The 24,803-nt window shown below is 41.5% G+C and overlaps 1 protein-coding gene across 2 annotated transcripts in view; it reads right to left on the reverse strand.

Annotated features, from left to right (window-relative positions):
• The window catches only part of HMGA2 (high mobility group AT-hook 2), a 149,031-nt gene extending 124,495 nt beyond the window's left edge, over window positions 1–24,536 (reverse strand). For both annotated transcript variants that reach the window (XM_089674148.1, XM_089674149.1), the window contains exons 1-2: window positions 24,090–24,536; window positions 15,892–15,981 (exon numbers count right to left, since the gene is read on the reverse strand). In XM_089674148.1, the coding sequence (XP_089530274.1) occupies window positions 15,892–15,981; window positions 24,090–24,194 (195 nt within the window). In that variant the 5' untranslated portion in view covers window positions 24,195–24,536. The remainder of the gene's footprint in view (window positions 1–15,891; window positions 15,982–24,089) is intronic.
• Between the last annotated feature and the right edge of the window lie 267 nt (window positions 24,537–24,803).

Consider the following 24,803-nt stretch of genomic DNA (forward strand, 5'->3'; position numbering starts at 1 on the left):
AAAAAACTAAACTAATAGTTTTACAAAATGCAGCAACATCTGCACATGTAGGACACACAACGTTAGAGGTGATAAATTCTTACACAGCAAATACATCTTTGCACTCTGGTACTGTACTGACTAATATTCCATTGTTTCTCTTCTCCCTCAGTTACTCTCCCTCACTCTTAATGTGACCCCAGTGCTATGGGGAGGGGCAAGCAAGGATGCTGTGCCGATGTCCTTTTATATCCACTCTTGACATCACTGATTGTTATGTCGCCAGTGGCTAGAAAGTTGTAATGGTGCACAATGAAAACCTGTGACTTTGTGTAACTACAAGGCAAGCTTAGACAATTTTTTTGGCCAATTTGTAGGCATTTTGCCAAGGCACCCTTGAAGAAACCTGAAGGCACCCTGGTTGAAAAAGGCTGACTTAAGACATAACCTTTGCTGGTAGTGTAGGATAGGCATTCCACAAAGTAATACTCATTGCTAGTTTATTTTATCCAGAGACCAGAGCAGGGAACTCAACAGTCCATACAGACATGATTTTATATGCAAGAGTACATTACCTCCAAGCTCAAGCACTGTCATGTGAAAGGGGTGCCTATGTAAATAATTACAACAACCGCAAATTTATGCTCTGGTGTCTTATGTTGCCCACTACAAAGAACGTGGCCCAATATTCTTCCACTGTACAGGTGTACTTAAGATAGCACCTGGAAAAAGCCTAATGTAGCAGTTAGCTTTAGCAGTGCATTGAAAGTCAGCCATTGCCCTGTTTAGTTTAATGAAGAATACGAACTATATAGCTTACCAACATTTCGGTTAGTTACATAATTTTGGAGCAAAAATTCTGCTCCAGCCTGTCTCTAGAGACCCACTTGTCCCCTGTTGTCATTTATATAATAAACCCAGTGGTGGTCAAATACCACCAAAAAAGCTCTATTTCTGTGAAAAACAAATGGTAAAAATTCTGTTTGGGTACAGCGTTGCATGACTGTGCAATTACCACTTAAAGTAGCGCAGTGTAAAATAGCAAACAATGGCCTGGTCATGAAGGGGGTAAAAACCTCCGTAGATGAAGTGGTTAAATAACAGGATTACCACATAAATGTTTAAATGAAAGGCTAACTCTGCTTTTCCCCCCCAGTAGTTCTGCTGGACTGTAATATTGTTGTTTTGAAACTATTTTAACACAGGTATGTAGTTTAAAAAATATTTAAAAATAGTTTAGGTGAGAAATGTGTATGCTTTCAAAAAGGTAACTTTAATGGTTGTAATTCTGTATTTACCCACTGATAAATTATATGCCATAAAATTAGTCAGCATCCCATTGCAGAGCTTTATACCTATGGATACACACAGAGCACATCCAAATGTAAACATGATACTGACTTCACAATTGTAACTAATACTTTAATCCAACCTAAAACAAATCAAACACAATAAAAATGTCAGCTATTTCATAATGAAATGACAGGCACCATATTTATTCAGTTCACATGTCTCCCACTACTACAAATCAGAGGCAGATCACTTTAAATGTTGTTAAAATGGAATGGGGGCTGCCAACTTTTCTCCTACCGCTTACAGTAAGTCAGGGGTTCTGCAGCCCTACTAAGAGAGTGAACATATAAAAAAAAAAAAAAGTAAGAATCAGAGCTAAACTCTGGCACCTTATAATGTTTACTACCCAGAGGGGATTATAGTTTAATACCTTTTTTCCCTCCAAAGTACAGATTTACTTCTGTTTAGATCTAATCTTATTGTGTTCTTGACAAATCTGAAAATAGAAAAAAAAATAATTCCTGCTTCAGTGTGAAAGGGGGTGTGAAAGGAAATGGTTTAAAAACATGTTTTATTGTCAGTACTCAAAAATACAATCTTTATTAAAGTCAGGTAAATAAGAAACAAAATATATGAATATTTTATATTTTTACTGTCAGCCTGTGGTTTGAGCTCCAGGCTCTTTTCAACATGTCTGTTTATCCTTACCACATGTTGTAAACATCCTCTTTACAGAGCTCAATAGCTAAAGCTGAAATTTTCACACACAAGCTATCAGAGGTCTAGCTCTAGTAAAAGTGCCTAAAAGGGAAGTATTTCTGTTGCATTTTAGGTCGTAGTAGTCTAAGAATCTGTCATGTATTAAATGTTTATTTGTATAACCTGATACGTTATGGTGAAGTGGTCCAAAAATTTTACCTAAACGCCCTACACTATGCCAGTTCAAAGTATAGCAGAGCCTTCATAAAACAGAAGATTTTTACATGCCTCATTCCATCACAAATTTCTAAAATAAGAGTATGAGTCTTCATTTTAGACCAGTGAGTGAAATCTGAAAATAAAGTAAAATAAACCGAAAATTATTAGTTTTGATTTAAAGTAGAATTTCATGCAAAACCTAACTACTCTTAAAACTGCTCCTCTACCCCTCCTAACACCTACTCTCACTAATCTGGATAAGAAAGATCTGTATACTTGCCTATTTTCAGGTTGTTCCGGTCGAGTCACATGATCTTCCATGTGTCAGGAAAAGCAAAAAGCTGCAGAAGAGAGAGCACTCGGCAACAGCTTGTAATACTTAGGAGCGGTGATGTCACCAATAGCCTCCTAAGGCCCATTCATAGCTGGATCATATGTCCAGACTGCACGGGCCTGAAAATAGGCAAGTATACAAATCTTTCTTACACTGGTTAGTCAGAATAGGTAGGTGAAAAAGGGCATTTTTAGGAATAGTAGTATTTTCATAGAATTCTACTTTAAAGATATATACATACACAATTTGCTGCAGCAGGATATAATATCAAGAGAGTTGACAGGGGTCAGCCACAAAGCACAGACAAATGCTGCAGGCAGCAGTGCATGATTCATCATGAGTCCCAACCCTGAAAAAAAAGCTTACAATTCAATGCTCTGTCAATCATGCAGACAATTTAGGTGGAAGTCAATTAACTTTAAAAGAGGAACTGAACTCTGGAAGCTGTTCCCAAAAAGGCAGGCAGAGGGCAAAGGACTAGTCACCAGCATTGTCTGTGGGCTCCCTGCAGCTGATCTTTCCCTCTTACTGACTTACCATGCCTTGTAGAAGAGTTTTGATTTTTTTTAAGTCAGACCTTCCTCCAGAAAAGAGAATGTGAGCAGCACAGTTATGAAATCACCAAACCTCATGAGACTAGTAGTCAGAGGCAGCGATGCCTTAGATCCCACACTGCAGATATACAGCTATGCGACTGTAGGCACAGACAATGGAGTGCACTGCAATTTTCCAGGAGAAAGTCCAGACAGAATTCAGAGTATTCCAATTAACAGCTCTAAATGTCTCCTATAACATTTTGAGATCATATTTACTTTAACCACTTCAATAACAAGCACTTTTACCCCCTTCCTGCCCAAGGCCAATTTTCAGCTTTAGTGCTTTTACACCTTGAATTACAAATGCACGATCATGCATCAATGTACCCAAATGAAATTTTTATAATTTTTTTCCAGACAGATAGAGCTTTCTTTTGGTTGATTTTAATCACCACTGGGGTTTTTATTTTTTGCTAAACAAATGAAAAAAAGACCAAAAATTCCAAATGCCACGTCACAGGAAAACTGGTTATTGGCTTTCCTTTCCTCAGACTGTGACAGCGCTGAGGAAAGGAAATGCTGATAACTGGCATTTGTTCGGACACAGACGAACACATGGTAAAGAGCCAGCGTCACTGACTCTCTACCCTGATAGATGATGTGCTGTGTCCCCGGGGGCACACATGCGTGGCAAGAATGCGCGGACAGCACATGATGTCCTCCCAGAATGAAAGCGGTCCCGCCCAGCTGTAATTGTAAATTAGGCCAAACCAGTTAAAGGAAGCATGTACCGAAAGAATATAAATGCTGCCACTGGTGACCTATTTCTGTAAATACTTATTGACTGGCTGTCATTCGACTGGCTTCAAAAGAGATACAGACCATAAGTATGCAGATCAGCAGTTTCAACTTCTCGCTGACTTTCTAATCCACAATGGTTCTAGGTCAGTCATTGAAAATACAAAGGACAGAGACATCAAGGCACCTAATATTTATATGAGGTCAGCATGGGAAGCCAACATATTTCTCCCAGAACAGGTTTTCTTTAAAGTATAAGGCCAATAGTTTGCTGTAAAACTGTAGCTTGGGCCAGCCTTATTAAATTAGTACCAATCATATTAAAAAAAAACTACTAAACTGTAAAAGATGTAAACAAAAGTGCAGACAGAAAGCAAAGAACTAGTCACCAGTATTCCCTGAGGTTTTCTTTGTTTCTAATCTTCTCTCATTTACTGACTTACCATGTCTTGTTCTGCAGAGCATCTGTGTGGGGACAGTCATCTAGGTAGCACCTCCAGCAAGAACAGCAGAGAGCAGCACAGTAGTGAAATCACCAAATCACAACCCTAGCTGTAAGAGATAGCGATGCCTTCAATTTCACACTACAGATATACAGCTAAAGGAGTGCCTAGGCACCTCCACTCACCAAGAAGTGCACCACTATTTTGCAGGAGGAATTCAAGAAAAGAACAATTAAATCTTTCAGGGTACAGCCTAAGCACAATTAACACTTCTAGAGGATCCCTATAACCTACCAAATTTTCATTTTATCTACCTTAGATACCCTTTTAATATAGATGCTGTAGAGCAGCCTCTCTCAACCTTTTCAACACAATGGAACCCTTGAAATAACTTTCTCAGGGAACCACTGCTAAAAATGACTATATCTACAACTCATGATACATTAGTGTGGTGGTCAGTGGGAAGAATGCTCCTTGCACTTGTGGTCACTGGGAAGAATTACCTCTTTACAGATGGCTAAAAAGATCAGTGGTGTCATTGAGAACTTAAGAACTTATCTGAGAGGAAAGAAATTGTTCATTGCTCAATAGCAGCTGCTAAAGGAACCCCCGGGTTCCATTGAACCCTGGTTGAGAAACCCTGCTCTAGAGGCAGAGAATAGCTGGAGCAAAGCTTGACTTTTACTGCTTTTATTCAGCTGCCTATCCATGGATCTAGTAATCATTTTGGAATGTTGTTTCCACCAACTGTATCCTTTACTTAAGCATTTCTGATCATACACCCAGTTTGAACTAACCAAGATTACTTTAGTTTCTGTATACGAAGTTCGAATCTGCTTGTAGTGGGAATGAAAGCAGGATGAACTGGTCTCATTGTGGTGGTGACTGATGTGAGGTTGGTGATTACATCATGATGAAGGGTGGAATGGAAGACAAACACATTGCCTAAACATACATTAAATATTAAAAAACACAGATTGCTATATAGAGTTTAATTGCAAAATGGGTATTTTATTGTAATTGGTCTGCTTTACCATTCAAACACAAGGTTGCTTAATGCAGGATCTAATCTAATTATCTTCAGTTAAAAGCAAATAATCACACAATAGGCCTTTAAATAATGTATATGTCAGGTGTCTAACGATCATCGAGTAGGAAACCTGGTGCAATATGAGGTTTACCTGTTATGCAACATGAACTAGGAATACAGCAAACGCAGAGTATTACGTTTTCATTTAAATGCACTGGAATAATCCACTTTTTTCATATAATAATATCCACCAATTTGATCATTGCACAATACATCGGGACACAGTTACCTTTGCTTAGTTATGAAATTATGTTTTGCTATATACTTACTACTTTTGTGCTCCTTCATGCAGTATGTACATATACTGTCACTGCACCTTCCCCTTGGTTTTTAACATTTTGATCTCGCATGTGAAGTGAACCACTCTGCTACAGATATGCATTAAAATTGTCCAGAAACTTGTGTTTACAAGGTTTATCATCTGCAAAATAAAAGATATATTTCTGCCTACCCAGACCCAAGATATTCACTCGAAAACCCAGCTAGCCTAGTGACCTGAATTTTCTCTACTGCAGTTAAGCAGCACAGCCTGATCACCATGGCCATAGGCTGATGCTCTGTCCTACGTTCAGTATATTCTTTGTCTCTAGTATTAGAGGGTAACCAGCCCAAAATATGAAAAATTTAAATTTAGAGATTGTAATAGCACACTACACAGCTCATGGTTGTAAGATCAAGGTCAAGGTCATTGCAAGGTTGGTTATCTTAGTGATTTGCATTCTTATTAAATCATTGCATTGCTGAATGAGGGCAAGAACAATGATTTTGCGGATTTAAAATCTAAACCTATATAAGATATATTTCATTTAGTTGTGCCCAGTAAAGCAATGCTCTGCAAATGTCATGATTTAAAATGGTCAGTGCACTTTTTATAGGAAGTCAGTGGCATTTTTATAGGAAGCCTTTTCTTAGAGAAACATAGATGCTGCTACTTCTGCAAATGCTAAATTGCCTGCCTGTCAAGCTGACCCTTTAGTTAACTACTTTCATCCACTGACCTGGAACAAATATATTGCTGAGGGTCAAAGACTCAAAAGCTCCCCTAAAGTCACAATATTCTGTCACCTTACCTACCCCCACACCAAATGTAAACTTATACCCCTCAAATACTTCATTTCTAGAGGAAGGTGGCTCCCCTCATGTACCAGCCACCCATTACTTCTAATTTTACACCAGGTATGTTTCTGAGGTATATCCAGAGCCATATGGAGAAGTGACACTACACTGTGACTCTGATTCCACTTAAAATCTGCACTGTTGTCCACAAATGCACAATATCCTCTGGCTGTTCCTCAATTATATAGCAATACACTGGGTCAGAGACTCCATGACCCTATACCCTTATTTACATTTACTGTTCTTACAGAAAATCTGAACAGGAAATAACAGTATGAACACTTTTTAAAAAAATATTGTCTGTATTCTGTTCTTTTCAAAATGTGGATATTGCTTTTATGTGACCATGCCATGTTACCATTTTACTTTGTATATGTCTAAAGGAAATATTAGAAGATTGTCATGATTAGTCATAAAGCTCCAAGGAGCAGGGCCATTCTAACCCTCTTGTATTGAACTGTATTGTTGCTGTATTGCCTCCCTTTATATTGTAAAGCACTGAGCAAACTGTTGGCGCTATATAAATCCTGTATAAAAATAATAATAAATAATACTACATTCTTCAGGACATTTTGCGGAAAGAATACCTAAACTGTCTTACAGGCCATCTTTTTCCTATATACCTAAATCTAACCTTATAGTACTGTTGCCAGATAAAACCCACACAAAAGAAAATCTGGGTATGCCCAGTGGAAAAATACATTACAGTAGGGCTGAGGTAACTGTGGGCATTGTCTCATCTATAAGACCACTGATGAAGAAGGATCAGACCCATACACATGTATTTTCACAGCCTACACAATCTTCAAGATAAGCAAAGACAATCCCAAATTGCTGATCTTAAGAAAATGTAATGGCCAATAGCACACTATATTCATAACCTGTTGAACACAGTTATCAATTGTACAGCTGCACACCTTTTTATGAAACCTATTGAACTCCTCAAGTCTTATCTTATATTATAAATTACATGGACATAAAGGAACCTGTCAAGTGCAAGACTTTAAATGGAACTTGCCATTCTTTGACTCCTAGCCTACATACTAGTTATGAGGTAATGACGTTTAATCTATCCAGCTTCACTGCAAGTAATGTCACTGCCCTGGAACTAACATCTAACCAGGCAGCCCAAAACAGTTTACATCTGAGGCTTTTCACACATGTATTTTGATTCACAACTGATTCTCCTCAATTTAGCTGCAATTTATATGGGAACTTTGTATCACCTATTTCATGGGATTATTCAAAGCCTGGTATGGTCTGTATTAAAAAAAAAAAAAAAAAACACGGGAAATTGCTTGTATAACAAAATTCTACGAGCAGAGTAAGCATGTGTCTGGCCATTGATGGGCTACTAACACACATTAACACTCATGATGTCTTTTTTTTAGCAGAGTAGAAGTTGTCCAGTAGATGCAGACTTGTTTAATGTGATACTATACGACAAATTCAAAGAAGAGTTTGTATTCTTCTGTAAAAATTTCAATAAGCAATCACAGTTCACTCTGTTTAAGTCAGATCAGTGCACAGTGGAGTTGATTTACTAAAACTGAAGAGTGCAAAATCTGGTGCAGCTGTGCATGGTAGCCAAACAGTGTCTAACACTTCAGCTTGTTCAATTAAGCTTTGACAAAAAAAAAAAAAACTGGAAGCTGACTGGTTTCTATGCAGAGCTGCACCAGATTTTGCACTCTCCATTTTAAGTTAATCAAACCCAACGTATTCTTGTTAGCTGCTATGTGTAACTGTTAAAAACCTTTCATGAATAAGGAAGTGTATTTATTTTCAAAGTGCACATATTCTGTCTACCCGAGTAATATTTTGTTATTGCTTTCAAATTTGCACGTATTTACCATGCCAAATACTAATAATGGCACTTCATATAAAAAGTTTGTAGGTTATGCAGGCCATACATGGGTGAAATTCTGAATGATTTGTTGATCAAAAATTTTGCACGTTTTGTAATTCAATGGTGCCACCATTGATTTCGAAATTCGACCAACCAAGCCTTTCATTTCACCTCATGTTACAAGAAATTTTGTGGCTGGGAATCTACTTTTCTTTCCAGGTCACAGCAAATTTCTTTTTTCTGTTATATTCCTTGCACAATTCTCCCATCATTAATTAGAAATTTGTTTTTCAAAAAATTTCCAACACGCCCAATCACTCAAATTTGATGGCCTCATGAAAATCATCCATTTCTGCGGCCTTACTAATAGCCGAAATTTGAACGATAATTCAAAATTACAAGTTTCCTTTAGAAAAATAGTTTTTTAGCTGGCTGTACCTTTAGATGTCATACAGTGCAATTAGCATTGTGCCAGAAACACAGCTGAGATTACATCAATTACCAGGTAAGCCACCAGTAGTGAGCAGCAATTTCACTTAGGAGATTATCTGAAGAACAAAGCCACATAACTACTTCAGGCATAAAGTGCAGCCAACTAGCATTTCTGCCAGGGGCGGACTGACAACTCATGGGGCCCCCGGGCAATAGGGGATCATGGGGCCCCTGTGTCCTTGTGCAAACTCAAAAAAGCCTATGAAAAGGTACCAGGGGCATCTCCTGGGGCCCCCTACTGACCCCGGGCCCTCGGGCAGTGCCCAAGTTTCCAAATGGTCAGTCCGCCCCTGGTTTCTGCACACATTTGCAGTAACTTCTAATACCATGCAGATAAGGTTTAATGATGCGCTGCACCAACAGGCATAGCTCCAGCACATCCTCAAAGTGCTGGAGCTCACCTACCTCCAGACAGTGGAAAATTTAGCTATGATCCTATGGCAAACAATTTAATTGGGTGTAGCACTGCTTTTTGAATGGACCTGAGAAGTACCTAGCTTACTGTCTTTTGAGGGCACCCAGGACTTTATATCTTTCTCAGCTTTGTTTATGGACGGCTCAAACAATGCTTGAATATCATATACCAAAGCCCACATGCTTGCAGCTAGCGCTAGCAATCAAAAAAATAAAAAAAATAACTCACAGGTTACTTTATGCCAAAATATTTTTTGTGTTTTATGTGAGCAAACTAATTTTTTATAACAAGGATGACAATTGTTAATGAAAAAAAATGTTTTTTCTTTGTGGCAGCGAGTTTTTGCATGATCTCTGTAAAAATTATATTTATATATAATATTAGATATATATTATATATCTAAAAGATCAAGAATCACTGAATAATCAGATGTCTATACCTTGCCACTGAGGTTTAAGGGGCAGAAGACAGTGATTTTGCCCAATGTTAAAGCCACTCTTAAAAGTTCTCTTGCTCGGTTTCCATTGAAAAATCCCAATCATCACTGACTGCAATGATAATCCATATTCCTACCGTACTGGAAGTTCACTATTACAAATGTAGAATGTGGAAAAAGCAAATCTACTTCCAATTCATACTTTCTCCAGTTATAATCCACTATGCAAATATATGAAAATGAAATGTAATATTGCACAGTTTAAATGATATGAAATTACAAATATACTTTCCAGCTTCTTCAAAAAAACCTTGTGGCAAAGCTTTATTTGCTGTCCTGGTTACACTAAAAACGAATCTGATTACTTTTCTCTTTTCTTCACTTCCAGAGCGTATTTTGAACTTTTATACTGAATATACAAAAATTTGTGCATATATATATATATATATATATATATCCCACAAAATGGTGTTATATTCTTGGCCATGTGTCTTGCATTTATGTCTATAAGCTACATGTTGAATGTTGATTTTGGCTTTTCTTTACAACAGAGATTTACTGTAGTATCTGGTTTTTGAACTGACCCAACGCTAAATACTGTAAAACACAATGAAATATGTCTTGTCTAATAAGCATCTGGATAGCAAAATGAATTTGCTTCAATTAGGCAACATGTATCATTCGACCAGCAAATACTCACCTATTAATTGTTGCTTAGTCCTTTCGGTACATCAATAACACTCTCAAAAAAGAACTAAATCTTTGAATTTCCAACATTCTGAAGAGTAGAAAGGTCATTACAAATGATTTTTTCCCCAGAGTGAATGTTGTTCTAGACAGATCAGAAATTGGTAATCCAAGTCCAACATTCTATACACAGAGATTTAGGAAGTATTCTAAAGCAATATATTTCTTGTTATAAAAAATTAAATCACTCAAAGCACTGTACTTATATTTACCTGTGCTGACCTATATCTAGCACTTTGCACAACACCAAGAAAGATAATGGTGCTATAAAAACAACTCTTGTTATGTCTTAAAAGCAATATGTCTGTTTAATCTAACTAAATAAATACCCTTAAGAGTGCAGTACATATAGCTTTACAACTAAACACTTAAAGGAGAGCTATAATCATAGCATACACTTTCATTTTATAATATCAGCATTATAATAGCAATAGAAATGATATCTATATTTGATAATCCAATACAAGCTTACTTGAATATTCTCCTTTCATGTTGTGAGTCCTGCCTGTCTGCTGCCCATCTCTTTCCACAACTTCTTGGATTCCCTGCATGCTTTGCAGCTTCTCCTCTGCTCATTCCTTCGGTTTACTGTTGATTTCTAAGGACAACATATCCCATGGTAACTTGCTGCCTACAAGCAGTGATTCCTGAACTGAATTCCTTCTCTCAGCAACTCAGAAGTACAGAAGGTGGGCTCTGAATTCTGTGACACAGCAATGCCTAATCACAGAACACAATAAATGTGAGTCACAGAATTCAAGGACATAAATGTGTGGTATTCTTTAAAAAGTGAGTGTTCAAACTTCAAGATTATTCATTAATAGAATTAGGCTAGAAATAATTGAAATTCAATGTAGAAATACATTTTGGTTTACATTTTGGCCATAGATAAGACTGATCATGGAATGTTACACTAATTGGTTTGTGATATAAAGACTATATATAAAAAGGTGTTTTATGCTTTTTGTTTTTACTAGTAACAGTTAAGTGGAATTAAACTATCTCAATTAACAGTAACTGCTTTTAATACTTATGCAGCTAGCATTAGTAAATAGATAAAACAAGTAAATATGATATACCTTTCTAATTATTTTTTTTACATTTCTTCAGCTATGTCCTGGTTTCTGGCCTAGGACAAAATTATGTCATACATCCCAGGAGTCTGTATGGGCATTTTTCCCTTTCATCTGGAGGAGACGCCCTCTTCTCAACTAAGCATACGTTCCTCAATGCATGCTAAGGGCTGGATTCCAGGAAGTAAAAGCTACATGAATCATTTGCTATTACTCAAGAAGACTGAAGCTAGAAATGCTAGGGGGTGTTTTCTAAAAAGATTTTCTAACAAAATAAAGCATGGAGACATGAATGAGTTTGCTTTAAAATGTTATAAATGAATGAAATTGCATTTTCAGTTTGTGATGCTCAGATACAGTTAAATTCCACTTTAAAATGTATGTTACCCCAACATCTCTTATTCCTGATATGTAAGTGTTGTACCATGTACTTTGATTAAAAAGTATCCTTTTCTCTTTGCATTGCTTCCTTTGTGCGAAATACCTGGTGATCATGCCAGTCCCCCTTCACAGTACTGCAGCGCTAAGACAAAATATCAGGGTATGTCACTATAACGCACAATAAGCAAGAGACATGTATAAATAAGATCAGATAATAAACGGTAAATAGATATCAAGTGACAAACTGCAAACAAAGTGCAAATAAATGTCCACAATAAAGTGCGGCACTTCCGGTTAGACATGGCGGCCTCCATGGCAGGACAAGTGTTGAGGAATATCACAGCCAAGAGCTCGCTGCTGGGCAGGCAGAAGGAACCATAGGCTTGCTGCAGGAGGCATCTTAAGGAGGGAGGTGCTGACTTCGCCAGTGGAGGACTACCAGAAGAGGAGGCGAACGACCTTACTGTGAGGTATTGTTGCACAGAGCAGCTGATACAATCACAGAGTCCATTCTGGAGGACAGCTGAGGGGCGGCAGATGACCCAGGGGAAGGGAGCTCTCTGGCCAGACCTGGCTGTTCATATCCTTAAGGGGACCTCCGGCTGATAATATACATACAAATGCGTACTTTGATTACGCATCTGGTAAGTGCGTAATCTCAACATATTCAGGGCACATCACCTGGATGATTATTTGGAGCACTTACCTGAGACCATTCTGGATCTTCACTATTTACAATTTGTGGGCACTTATACAATATAGATCAATATATAGATTAATCAGTACCATTGTGTGCTCACGATTGTCACCTCAGCACTTTATTGTGGACATTTATTTGCACTTTGTCACTTGAGATCTATTTACCGTTTATTATCTGACCTTATTTATACATGTCTCTTGCTTATTGTGCGTTACAGTGACATACCGATATTTTGTCTTAGCGCTGCACCTATATTTATCTGAGTACTTTGAAGGTTGATTTTGGTTACTTTTTTCTGGTGCAATAGCTGCTTACGGTTTTAGCGCTCGCTTTCTTCTGATTTTAGATATGCCAGTCCCCCTGCTTTCTTATTTCAAAAACTTAGCACGTAAGGCATAGTAGCACATCCATCCCAGTGTGAATCCATCCATTCCAGCCTGCCTGCCCTCCAATGGCCAGGACTTGTGTTGACATGCCCCCACTGCACAGCTCTTCACTGGGAAGATCAATGTATTGCTCCTACTCTGCCACCTGCTGATAGACTCCCCTGCAGTCTCCACCCCCTCCTCTCCAATCCCTTTATGCAGCTGAGAGGTCATGTAATCACTTATATAAAAAGAAAACATGTATTTTTAAATATATATATATATATATATATATATACACACACACACACATATACACACATACACATGCCTTTTAAACTGAAGGTACAGGCTCACATATACTTTAATTAGTGGAATGCCTTGCCAGATGGGGTAGCAACAACAACTGTAATGGTATTAAAATGGGTAATTCTTTGGAATCTAATAACACCCAATTGTGTAATCACTAAAATGCTAGTAAAGAAAAAATTTTGATGCAGGGAATTCTGACTGCCTTTACAAGGAGGGGTAGGAAGGGGGGTGTGGGGGTTGTAGGAAAGAAAAATAATGTTTTTCTTCCTGTGTGGCAATATTGGCAACAGGTTCTCATTGAGAACGGGGGGCTCACTCTTTCCTAGCCAGGACTACAAAAGTTACAAGAAGTTAACTAAAAATGTATATATACACACACATACATACATATATACACACACACGTATACATACATATATAAAACACACAATTTCTGGTTATATTCAGTTCTAAAGGGGCATACATTTCAGAAAAAAAATTTAGTTTTATTATTTTATTCTTTGCCTTAGTATTTTTAGTTTTTATGACAGGTCATATAATACATTTTTAATTGTCGTGTGTAATGGTTCGCAAGACAACACCCAATCAATTAATCATGAAAGACTTCTCATGCCTGCTTAGTGGGTTGTAAAGTTGCTCGCTCAGCTTCAATGTTGTGGACATAGTAGTAAATTCCACAGAGTTCATTTATGGACACAGGCTGCAAACCATTCCTCCCACCGTTCTACCTTGTTCAGCTTCTTAAAAATGCTTAAGTCCGCCTTCTTAGGAGGGGATAAGTAAGAGGACCATCATGCAATGGAAGACACTATTGTACCCAACAACTGATTGTTACAAAGGCTGCAAAAGCATTTTTCCCTTTTATTATTAAACTACACGTGCAGACAAAAGAACAAATACACACAGCAAACATGCAAGCCTTAAATAAAACAAACAATGATTGATACATGTCATTACTTCCTGTGTAACAAACAGACTTTACAGCATTTTTTACTTTGCAGCTACCTACAACTTGCATATGCTGGGCATGTATGAGCCGTTCAAGGAAACTGTCATTTGACACTAGTATTGATGAAAGAAGCAATCAGGTTGGAAATTCCCATTGCTTTCATACCAAGCATCTGCTGTTTGGAACAACTGGTTGCTTTCAATTTATTAAAAAAAAACAAAAAACTTTAAGGGGTAGATTTACTAAAACTGGAGAGTGCAAATTCTGGTGCAGCTGTACATGGTAGCCAATCAGTTTCTAACTTCAGCTTGTTCAATTAAGCTTTGACAAAAAAAAAAACAAAACAAAAAACAGAAGCTGACTGTTGTCTATGCAGACCTACAACAGCTTTTACACTCTCCAGTTTTGATAAATCAACCCCTTAGGGTCCTTATTGATGTGTCTTCTGTGATGTTATCATGCTTCCTGATATGTGAACACTGACTTTTCCCAGCAGAAAGTTCTTGCGCAAAAAACATTGGTATGGTCAGTACAGTGTGCATATTTACACGTTGACATGTTTTTAAAAATTCTACTAGCTCCCAGAATGCCAAGTATTTAAATAGTGGGGCAGCACAGTGGCTAAATGGTTAGCACTTCCACCTAGAATTACTAGTTGGTTCGAATCCCAACCACAGCACCACCTGCATGGAGTTTGCATGTTCTCCCTGTGCCTACGTGGGTTTTCTCCAGGTACTCGGGTTTCCTCCCACTCTCCAGAGACATGCTGGCAGGTTAATTGGATCCTGTCTAAATTGGCCCTAATATGTGTATGTAGGAATATAAGTTAGGGACCTTAGATTGTACACCCCTTGAGGGTTAGGGAATGGTGTGAATGTACACTATATATGTAAAGCGCTACGTAAATTGACGGCGCTATATAACATAAGTACCTGTAATAAATAAATAGTATAATCTACTATTCAAAGTGGGATTTTTTTATGACAATAATGAGAGCTGGTACTGAATGAAGGGGTTTTTGAGAGGTACCAGGGAAGGATTTAAGAGCTAGCTAATTATGAGTCATCATGTAAAATGATAATGCACATGTATCCTTTATGACATACATTGGTATTGCTGTCACTTCCCAAAATAAAACAAAAGCATTGTTGTCTGCTTCTGGCAACTCTAACAATTAAACCTCAATGTAGAGAAATAGAGTGAACATCTCAAATGTTCCCATTATACTGTAAATGAAGATAAGTACTGCTCTTACTTCACAGAATGACAACTATGTAAATGTTACTTGTTGAGAGTTGCCATTAGAGAACTTTGCTTTCCTGGTGTAATGTATAAATAATGGGCCATCTTAGGAGAACCATCTATAAAACATATGTCTCTTCCACAGAAATGTGACCTTTTGATTACTATATGTTATTTCCAGCAAGAATGGAGAACAAGCGGTGACAGCAAAACAAAGCTGCAGAAATGGAGCAATAGTCAGTTTGGAAGTGGGGGGGGGGGGTATAAACCATAAAGTTTTGTGGTTTGCTATAGCAGTCTCTGATTTTTAATATTTGCCATGTCAGTAGGTATGTATGTGCTATAAATGAGAGAAATGGCAGCGCTCCATAGAAATCACACACTTTGGCCACACATTTAGACAGCATGTGCTGCTCAGCTCACCTTTTGTGCAGATTTTGAAGGACCTTTGTTTTTGCTCCCCTTAGGTCTTCCTCTGGGTCTTTTAGGAGAAGGTTCTCCAGTTGCTGGTTCCTAAATACAGAAATAAACTTGATATACTAGAAAGAATTGAACATGGGAAAATCTCCTACACTGCTAAATCTCAAGGCAGCTAAACCTTCTTTTGCCATGATATACTGTAGTATTAAACCCCTTACAGGGAAACATATGTAACTAATGTATAAAATCCAATGATTTGAAGGAAAGGAAAACATTTACACACTGAGATAGGTAATAAAAATTTAAGTTGTGCACTCTGGGCAGTAACTTTTCCTAACCAATGACATACAGCTCATTACAATTTATATCCTGAAATAGAAAAACAAAGAACGTGACCTAACATAGCAATTCTTGCATGTTGAGAGTGCATTTTATTCAGTGCAATCCAAAGGGAACTTTTCCAAACACACACATGTGCTCTCTCCAAAACAAAGTTTGATACTTCAATTAAAACAAAAAAAAAACACAGAAGAACAAAAACAACTGTGACAAATTATGAGCACAGCGAATGACACCGGTCTGGAAGGAGAATGTTGTGAACTTTTATGACATGGGAAGAAATAGGGAAAACACTGCCACAACACTGATCTTTTGTAAACAAGACCTTCTACTAAGGACAAGTCAGCATTTTTTTGGACAAAAAAAACAAAACAAAATAAAAAACATACTTTGCTGATACTGCATCATGTGACTTGGTTACAACATAGTATAATAATCAGGATAAAAGAACTGCCTTGCCAGTAACTACTCATATCCCTACAAAGCACTTTATTTAAAAGTCGTACCAGTGATGTGAAATTTGTGTGCTGAATTACAGCACCAGGGATAGCTTGGATTGTTGATAACTGTGTGTAAATGTATTTTCCCTCCAAGCAAAACCATACATAGCCCATATCTAAGAACACAGAAGAAGCTGAAATTAAGCCACGAATGAAAGCAGTTGCAGACAGCACACTCCGCTCAGAAGTAAACATTTCTTGTGGCAGATCAACATGGCAATGAACATTTTGCCATCCAACCTACACAGGCATCGGATCAAAGCAAAACATGCATGTCACAGAGAGGGGAATTCCCATTGTCTGCAAGGGAAGCTTTGTGCAGGAGCGGCAAGCATGGGAAGGCAAAGCCTCTCTCACTGTACAATCTCCTGCTGGATAGCTAAAGGACAGATGAGGTCTGGCTGCCCCCAACAGGGAGACCCCCTGCATGTACTGACTCTCAGAAGGTGGACACACGCATACACACAGGGGTGAATGGGACTCTGAGCATGCATGGAATACCATAGGGAGGACCCATGCATACACATGGGTGACTGCAGACATGTACTGACCCCCCTAAGGAGAATGCACACAGGCGAAAGGGACTGCAGGCATGCATGACCCCATACGGAAAACGCACACAGGTGAAAGGGACTGCGGGCATGCACTGACCCCCCCATAAGGAGAACGCACACAGGTGAAAGGGACTGCAGGCATGTACTGACCCCCATAAGGAGAACGCACACAGGTGAAAGGGACTGCAGGCATGCACGGACCCCCATAAGGAAAACGCACACAGGTGAAAGGGACTGCAGGCATGTACTGACCCCCATAAGGAGAACGCACACAGGTGAAAGGGACTGCGGGCATGCACTAACCCCCATAAGGAAAACGCACACAGGTGAAAGGGACTGCAGGCATGCACGGACCCCCATAAGGAGAACGCACACAGGTGAAAGGGACTGCGGGCATGCACTGACCCCCCATAAGGAAAACGCACACAGGTGAAGGGACTGCGGGCATGCACTGACCCCCCATAAGGAAAACGCACACAGGTGAAAGGGACTGCAGGCATGTACTGACCCCCATAAGGAGAACGCACACAGGTGAAAGGGACTGCGGGCATGCACTAACCCCCATAAGGAAAACGCACACAGGTGAAAGGGACTGCGGGTATGCACTGACCCCCCATAAGGAAAACGCACACAGGTGAAAGGGACTGCGGGCATGCACTGACCCCCCATAAGGAGAACGCACACAGGTGAAAGGGACTGCAGGCATGTACTGACCCCCATAAGGAGAACGCACACAGGTGAAAGGGACTGCGGGCATGTACTGACCACATAAACACGCACACAGGTGAAAGGGACTGCAGGCATGCACTGACCTCCATAAGGAAAACGCACACAGGTGAAAGGGACTGCAGGCATGCACTGACCCCCATAAGGAGAACGCACACAGGTGAAAGGGACTGCAGGCATGTACTGACCCCCATAAGGAGAATGCACACAGGTGAAAGGGACTGCAGGCATGTACTGACCCCCATAAGGAGAACGCACACAGGTGAAAGGGACTGCGGGCATGTACTGACCACATAAAAACGCACACAGGTGAAAGGGACTGCAGGCATGCACTGACCTCCATAAGGAAAACGCACACAGGTGAAAGGGACTGCAGGCATGCACTGACCCCCCCATAAGGAGAATGCACACAGGTGAAAGGGACTGCAGGCATGCATGACCCCCCATAAGGAAAATGCACACAGGTGAAAGGGACTGCAGGCATGTACTGACCCCATAAGGAGAATACACACGTACACATGGGACTGCAGACATATAAGGACTCCAATGAGGGCACACATGGGTGAATGGGACTGCAAGCATGCAAGAACTGCTATGAGGACACACACATAGAGAGGGGCCAATGGGACTTCAGCATGCACTGACCCCTGTAAGGAGGATAGACATATATACATGGGACTGCAGGCATATAAGGACTCCCATGAGAGGACATATGGGTGAATGAGACTGCAAGCATGTAAGGTCTCTCATAAGTAGGTCACACACATACAGAGTGGTGGATGGGACTCCGGCATGCACTAACCCCCCTATTAGGACACACACATATGTAAGTCAATGGGACTGCAGCATGCACTGGCTCCCATGAGGAGAACACACACACACATACATGGGACTACAGCATGCACTGTCTCCCATGAGGAGAACACACACATACACATGGGACTGCAGCTCGCACGGTCTCCCATGAGGAGAACATACACATGGGACTGCAGCACACGGTCTCCCATGAGGAAAACACACACATACACATGGGACTGCAGCACGCACTGTCTCCTATGAGGAGAACATACACATGGGACTGCAGCACGCACTGTCTCCTATGAGGAGAACATGCACATGGGACTGCAGCACGCACTGTCTCCTATGAGAACACACATACACATGGGACTGCAGCATGCACTGTCTCCTATGAGATGAACATACACATGGGACTGCAGCACGCACTGAATCCAATGAGGAACACACACATAACATGGAAATACAGCACGCACTGACTCCTATGAGAACACACATGGGACTGTAGCATGTACGGACCCCTATGAGGAGAACATACACATACATGTAAGTCAATGGGACAGCAGCATGCCATGACTCCTATGAGGAAAACACACACTTAAACATAGGAGTCAGTGCATTATGTTGTCCCATGAGGAGAACACACACATACACATGGGACTACAGAATGCACTGACGTCTATGAGAACACACACATACACATGGGACTACAGAATGCACCGACTCCTATGAGGAGAACACACACATACACATGGGACTACAGAATGCACCGACTCCTATGAGGAGCACACATACACATGGGACTACAGAATGCACTGACTTCTATGAGAACACACACATACACATGGGACTGCAGAATGCACTGACTTCTATGAGAACACACACATACACATGGGACTGCAGAATGCACCGACTCCTATGAGGAGAACACACACATACACATGGGACTACAGAATGCACCGACTCCTCTGAGGAGAACACACATATACACATGGGACTACAGAATGCACCGACTCCTATGAGGAGAACACATACACATGGGACTACAGAATGCACCGACTCCTATGAGAACATACACATGGGACTACAGAATGCACCGACTCCTATGAGGAGAACACATACACATGGGACTACAGAATGCACCAACTCCTATGAGAACACACACATACACACGGGACTACAGAATGCACCGACTCCTATGAGAACACACACATACACACGGGACTACAGAATGCACCGACTCCTATGAGGAGAACACACACATACACATGGGACTACAGAATGCACCGACTCCTATGAGGAGAACATACACATGGGACAGCAGAATGCACCGACTCCTAAGAGAACACACACATACACATGGGACTGCAGCATGCACCGACTCCTATGAGGAGAACACACACATACACATGGGACTGCAGAATGCACCGACTCCTATGAGGAGAACACACATATACACATGGGACAGCAGAATGCACCGACTTCTATGAGGAGAACACACACATACACATGGGACAGCAGCATGCACCGACTTCTATGAGGAGAACACACACATACACATGGGACTACAGAATGCACCGACTTCTATGAGAAGAACACACACATACACATGGGACAGCAGAATGCACCGACTCCTATGAGGAGAACACACACATACACATGGGACTACAGAATGCACCGACTTCTATGAGAACACACACATACACATGGGACTACAGAATGCACCGACTTCTATGAGGAGAACACACACATACACATGGGACAGCAGAATGCACCTACTCCTATGAGAAGAACACACACATACACATGGGACTACAGAATGCACCGACTCCTATGAGGAGAACACACACATACACATGGGACTACAGAATGCACCGACTCCTATGAGAACACACACATACACATGGGACTACAGAATGCACCGACTTCTATGAGGAGAACACACACATACACATGGGACTACAGAATGCACCTACTCCTATGAGAAGAAAACACACATACACATGGGACAGCAGCATGCACCGACTTCTATGAGGAGAACACACACATACACATGGGACAGCAGCATGCACCGACTTCTATGAGGAGAACACACACATACACATGGGACTACAGAATGCACCGACTTCTATGAGAAGAACACACACATACACATGGGACAGCAGAATGCACCGACTCCTATGAGGAGAACACACACATACACATGGGACTACAGAATGCACCTACTCCTATGAGAAGAAAACACACATACACATGGGACAGCAGCATGCACCGACTTCTATGAGGAGAACACACACATACACATGGGACAGCAGAATGCACCTACTCCTATGAGAAGAACACACACATACACATGGGACTACAGAATGCACCGACTCCTATGAGGAGAACACACACATACACATGGGACTACAGAATGCACCGACTCCTATGAGGAGAACACACACATACACATGGGACTACAGAATGCACCGACTTCTATGAGGAGAACACACACATACACATGGGACTACAGAATGCACCGACTTCTATGAGGAGAACACACACATACACATGGGACTACAGAATGCACCTACTCCTATGAGAAGAAAACACACATACACATGGGACAGCAGCATGCACCGACTTCTATGAGGAGAACACACACATACACATGGGACTACAGAATGCACCGACTTCTATGAGAAGAACACACACATACACATGGGACAGCAGAATGCACCGACTTCTATGAGAAGAACACACACATACACATGGGACAGCAGCATGCACCGACTTCTATGAGGAGAACACACACATACACATGGGACTACAGAATGCACCGACTTCTATGAGAAGAACACACACATACACATGGGACAGCAGAATGCACCGACTCCTATGAGGAGAACACACACATACACATGGGACTACAGAATGCACCGACTTCTATGAGAACACACACATACACATGGGACTACAGAATGCACCGACTTCTATGAGGAGAACACACACATACACATGGGACAGCAGAATGCACCTACTCCTATGAGAAGAACACACACATACACATGGGACTACAGAATGCACCGACTCCTATGAGGAGAACACACACATACACATGGGACTACAGAATGCACCGACTCCTATGAGAACACACACATACACATGGGACTACAGAATGCACCGACTTCTATGAGGAGAACACACACATACACATGGGACTACAGAATGCACCTACTCCTATGAGAAGAAAACACACATACACATGGGACAGCAGCATGCACCGACTTCTATGAGGAGAACACACACATACACATGGGACAGCAGCATGCACCGACTTCTATGAGGAGAACACACACATACACATGGGACTACAGAATGCACCGACTTCTATGAGAAGAACACACACATACACATGGGACAGCAGAATGCACCGACTCCTATGAGGAGAACACACACATACACATGGGACTACAGAATGCACCTACTCCTATGAGAAGAAAACACACATACACATGGGACAGCAGCATGCACCGACTTCTATGAGGAGAACACACACATACACATGGGACAGCAGAATGCACCTACTCCTATGAGAAGAACACACACATACACATGGGACTACAGAATGCACCGACTCCTATGAGGAGAACACACACATACACATGGGACTACAGAATGCACCGACTCCTATGAGGAGAACACACACATACACATGGGACTACAGAATGCACCGACTTCTATGAGGAGAACACACACATACACATGGGACTACAGAATGCACCGACTTCTATGAGGAGAACACACACATACACATGGGACTACAGAATGCACCTACTCCTATGAGAAGAAAACACACATACACATGGGACAGCAGCATGCACCGACTTCTATGAGGAGAACACACACATACACATGGGACTACAGAATGCACCGACTTCTATGAGAAGAACACACACATACACATGGGACAGCAGAATGCACCGACTTCTATGAGAAGAACACACACATACACATGGGACAGCAGAATGCACCGACTCCTATGAGGAGAACACACACATACACATGGGACTACAGAATGCACCTACTCCTATGAGAAGAAAACACACATACACATGGGACAGCAGCATGCACCGACTTCTATGAGGAGAACACACACATACACATGGGACAGCAGAATGCACCTACTCCTATGAGAAGAACACACACATACACATGGGACTACAGAATGCACCGACTCCTATGAGGAGAACACACACATACACATGGGACTACAGAATGCACCGACTCCTATGAGGAGAACACACACATACACATGGGACTACAGAATGCACCGACTTCTATGAGGAGAACACACACATACACATGGGACTACAGAATGCACCGACTTCTATGAGGAGAACACACACATACACATGGGACTACAGAATGCACCTACTCCTATGAGAAGAAAACACACATACACATGGGACAGCAGCATGCACCGACTTCTATGAGGAGAACACACACATACACATGGGACTACAGAATGCACCGACTTCTATGAGAAGAACACACACATACACATGGGACAGCAGAATGCACCGACTCCTATGAGGAGAGCACACACATACACATGGGACTACAGAATGCACCTACTCCTATGAGAAGAAAACACACATACACATGGGACAGCAGCATGCACCGACTTCTATGAGGAGAACACACACATACACATGGGACAGCAGCATGCACGGATTCCTATGAGGAGAACATACACATACACATGGGACTACAGAATGCACCGACTCCTATGAGGAGAACACACACATACACATGGGACTACAGAATGCACCGACTCCTATGAGAACATACACATGGGACTACAGAATGCACCGACTTCTATGAGGAGAACACACACATACACATGGGACTACAGAATGCACCGACTCCTATGAGAAGAACACACACATACACATGGGACTACAGAATGCACCGACTCCTATGAGAAGAACACACACATACACATGGGACAGCAGCACGCACGGATTCCTATGAGGAGAACATACACATGGGACTACAGGCATATAAGGACTCCCATGAGGACACACGGGTAAATGGGACTGCAGCATGCACTGACTCCTATGAGGACACACACATACAGAGTGAAAGGCACTGTAGCATGCACTGACCCGTGTGAGGAGGACACACACAGACACTTCTGTCCTGCACCGACCCCTATAAGGTAGACTCACACACACAGGAGGCAGTGTAGGTCGGAGCCCATTGTGTGTCATGTTGAGTGACGGAAGATGCGGGTACTGACTTTTTGCGGTTTCCGGGGTCTCCCTCGTGCCCTCTTCGGTGACTCTGAGGGGGATGCAGGCTGTTCCACGGAAGTGGATTGGCGGGCACTTTCCCTTGAGCTCATGGTGACTGCTCCTCACAGCCCGGCGATGTGCTCTATGCTGCACCTTGAGGGATCCACACGAGGAGCCGCCGCCGTCGCACCGGACGTCCTGCTGCTGCCAGAGAAGAGAAAGAGGAGGAGAGCGAGCGGGGGGATCTGTGTGTATGGACTGAGCACGGGGGGCTTACACTGGACACACAACACTCAGCCGACCGATCAATGACACTGCTATGGGAGCTGATGGGGACAGTTCAGGTCACAGGAGGGGACTGGTGACACCACTTTCCTACATGGGGCTGAGACTTCCACTTAGCTGCACGTATAAGTATTGCTGTATGCCCACACGTGTGTGTGATTTGGGGGGTAAGGGAGGGCTTGTGTTTGTGTGAGTAGGGCATGTGATAGAAGGACGGCCCACGGATTAGAGTGGGATGGCTAGAAAAAACACCTTTACCCGTGGGTGGAAAAAAGAGGAGGAGGCTGGCTGGGAGGGCAGGACACGGGAGACACACACTACACAGGACATAGAATACGGGGGTGAGGAGACACACTACACAGGACAGAATACACGGGAGAGAACACGGGGTGAGGAGATACACACTACACGGGAGAGAACACGGGGGTGAGGAG

The sequence above is a fragment of the Staurois parvus genome, unplaced genomic scaffold, assembly GCF_062004578.1.
Source record: "Staurois parvus isolate SC_StPar_1 unplaced genomic scaffold, SC_StPar_1.0 ptg000147l, whole genome shotgun sequence".
In the NCBI taxonomy this organism is placed as follows: Eukaryota; Metazoa; Chordata; class Amphibia; order Anura; family Ranidae; genus Staurois; species Staurois parvus.